The sequence below is a fragment of the Orycteropus afer genome, unplaced genomic scaffold (genome assembly GCF_000298275.1).
Source record: "Orycteropus afer afer isolate SDZICR_OR568_19922 unplaced genomic scaffold, OryAfe1.0 scaffold00537, whole genome shotgun sequence".
Taxonomy (NCBI): Eukaryota; Metazoa; Chordata; class Mammalia; order Tubulidentata; family Orycteropodidae; genus Orycteropus; species Orycteropus afer.
The window spans coordinates 867,650-871,180 of NW_006922124.1; the positions used below are offsets into that span (position 1 = coordinate 867,650).

General features: G+C 36.1%; 1 protein-coding gene across 1 annotated transcript in view; it reads left to right on the forward strand.

Annotated features, from left to right (window-relative positions):
• The window catches only part of LOC103209849 (melanoma-associated antigen B16-like), a 16,206-nt gene extending 12,772 nt beyond the window's left edge, over positions 1 to 3,434 (forward strand). Inside the window, exon 4 of the mRNA XM_042782943.1 lies at positions 3,399 to 3,434. Within this exon, the coding sequence (XP_042638877.1) occupies positions 3,399 to 3,434 (36 nt within the window). The remainder of the gene's footprint in view (positions 1 to 3,398) is intronic.
• The last annotated feature ends 97 nt before the right edge of the window (positions 3,435 to 3,531 follow it).

A 3,531-nucleotide genomic window follows, 5' to 3' on the forward strand; every position in this document is an offset into this window, starting at 1 on the left:
GTAGCTGCTTTAGGGATGCGGCTTGCTTCCCATATATAAGAGGCAGCATGGGGAATGGTCTCTAGCTGATGGCACACTTGAACTCTGCATGTAGCCGTGTCGTTGTTCAGCAGCCTGCCATGCTCTGCTGACCTTGGGACTTTCAATGGGCTTGAATTAATGGCCTGTCATGTGGTTTAGTAACATCGGGACTGTGCCTTTTTACTTGTCAACCTTGGGCTTGTCGGCCTCAGCAGCCAACAGCTGAGTGAAGAAAAGCCTCCAGCTTCAGTGGGCTGGAAGCAGGAGGCAGAGCTGAAGCCCAAGGTTGAGGGGCTTTTACCAAGCCTCTAGAGCCTGGCACTTTGAACTCAGACTTAAAAGTCCCAAACTGCAAGAGAATAAACTCTTGTTTCTTCAAGCCACCCCATTTGTGGTATATTCTTGTCAGAGCGGCACTCGATATCCAAAACAGGTGTTCATTAAGAAACCAGGTAATTTTCCATCTCAGATATGTATCTGCAACATGCTTAAGTTGCTAATTTACATTTTCAGGAAGAAGGATTTGGAAATCATACTACAATCTGTATAAATTATTATTAGTTACTAGTCCTTGAACTCCTATTACCAGCTCTGAGAACTTATGGGAGCCATTCAGTCTTATTAGGTCTATAACACAAAGGATTTATATTCATCTATTGTCAAACTGTTTCACCAGACTTTAATCCCAACTGCACACGATAAAAATATCAGAAAACCACTATACTGTATGAACACTATGTTTCCTGCTGATGGCAATATTTTATATCTCCATGAATGACATATTGACAGAAATGCATTTTGAATTATAAGTATTTATGGAGGTTTTTCTCTATTCATGGTGTTTGAAAAGGTTGGTGAAAATGACATTCTGTGATCTAGGCAATAGCATTTTATTGTGTTTGTTTACTGGGATAAACTGTGTCAAGGATCTGAACAATTCTAAAATCAGTGCTCTTAGTGAAATTTTTTAAAATAATGATTGTGATTGTTATTTTGTATTTTATTTATTTTAATTCTTTTCCTTCAATTAAACTTACCTTACACTTGTGAAAAATCTAATATCTGTAATCTCATCTGTATTCTTAAGGTCTAAACATTTTTTCTAGTTAAAATCTAAATACGGCAAGAAAGCAAGTTTCCATTTTAATATGATTCATTTTTTTAGTGTTTTTTTTTTTTTTTTTCTGCCCTCTGAGCTGTCTCCCTGTGCAAATACTGCCCTTCTGATCGCCCATAGTTGATCTTTCTAAGAAGTGCACCTGCCTGGTGTAAATGTTCACCTCATACCCTTGTCTCTTGTTTGGCTGGAAACCACAGGAGTGACTTTAATTCCAGACCCAAAGGGTGACTAGGTGCCATAGTTTAGGAGGAATATGATTCAATTTTATTTCTAATGTTACACATAAAACTTATGTTTAAACACTTGCTAGTGCTTATATTTGGAGCCCTGGTCAAGCAGTGGTTAAGCACTCAACTGCAAACCGAAGGTTCAGAGGTTCAAACCCAACAGCCGCTCAGCAGGAGAAAGGTGTGACAGTCTGTTTCCATAAAGATTTCAGCCTTAGAAACCCTATGGGGCAGTTCTACTCTCTTCTGTAGGGTTCTGGTGAGTCAGCATCTACTTGACAGCAAGGGGTTTGGTTTCTGGTTTAGTGCTTATATAAACTATTTTTTTTTTTATAAACTATTTTTATAAAAATAAAAACTATTAAAATATAAAGAATTACAAACATGCGAACAGCACTACAGAACTGGTAATGATACGTAAGTGTAACAAATCACTGCGTACTCTAAATCAGACTCTTCCTACCACTTGGAACTTCTGAAACTTTTTCTGAAATTCAGACCTCACTGCAGTGTATTGCAACTCTAGGCCAGTTGGAATTCAAAGCTTTTCAATGTCATTATAGTTATTGGATTATCCTAGTAAATTCTGATTAAGAAATTTTCTCATAAGTGCTTTATCTCCTCATCTAACAAGTACTTTTCCAAGAACAGATGAACTATGTTAAGGTGAAAAGTGCAATTATATTGATAACCAAGATAAATTAGAAATGGTATTGTAATAGATTTGTGATAAAATTTAAAAAATTAAACAAAGCAGAATATGAGGGACAAGAAATATATCCAGAATGTAAACTGGAGTGAAAAAGTAGGACCAGTATCAGAAAACAAAAGAGTTCTCTTGATCAGTTTATGTAGTGCCTAAGATCTCCTATAAAGGGTGGAGATAAAGGGGGAAGGGAGGTTTCACAGTAAAGTGCTGGCATTGCTATGAGATAGGTATTCGAAGGTACAGACTACCACTATTAAGATAGAAACTATCATTATCAATACACAGGCCGTCTGAATTTCCACCCAATAATCATCTGCTACGAGACTGGGCAATCTACTTCTGTAAAGATTTACTGCCTTGGAAACCCAAAGGGGGTTGTTATGAATCAGAATCGAATCAATGGCAGTGAGTTAGAGTCATGTCTTAATTAAAGACACATACTCAAACTAGCAACTGAAAATGCTCTCAACCTGGACTGAAAAATGTAAATAGTGTGAGAGTAGAGAATACCTAATGTGCTTTCTGCAACTAATATACTTGACACCAAATTTTACAGTGATTACCAAAAAAGATACTCAGAATTTCTAATTTAATGTTTGGCCACATGATAGATTTTATTTTGTGTCAATGTGTCTAAGGAAATTACAAAAGCAAAAGAGTGAATTACACTACACAATAAATTATAATTTTAACCAAAAATATTTTAAATTTCTTGTGAACATTTACCAAACTCTCCAGGGCCAACTTAAGCACTAACTAGTCCATACAGCCTTTCCAGATACCCTATCAAAGTGATTTCTTCCCCTCTTGAACCCCATAACACATTATTTCTGTGTCTATTGTGGCATTCACAATTTACCTTGTATCAGCCCCTTTGCATATACTGGACACTGTAAGATCTTTTTTCTAAAATAATTAATTTTTAAAATTATTTTTGAGAACATTCCAAGCAAAACATACACCAATAGTTTCTTCATGTACAATTTGGTGACATTTATGACATTCTTTAACACGTGAACCCTTCTCATTAACATAAACTCACTGTCCCCTAGAGTTCCTATATATTCTTTCATTGCTATTGTCAATTTCATCCCATACAGCTAAATCTTAAAAGAACAATGTTGAAGGCTGACATTCTATACTAATTAAGTATAGAATTACACTTGGTTTGAAGAAGACATCAGGAGATATTACTAGTTTAAAGTCTAAAGATTATATTAGGACTATAGTTTCAGGGGTTTGCCCACACTCCATGGCTCCAGAAAGACTAGATACCATGAGATTTTGAAATTTTGTTCTGCTGTGTCCCCCTTTTGATTAGGAATCTTCTGTAGAATCTGATCAAAATGTTCAGTGATGGTATCCAGGCACCAGCTCACTATTCTAGTGTTATGGCAAAGGAGACAAAAGTTTATGGAGCTAATTAAGCAACCATTACATATCCTCCTCCTCTT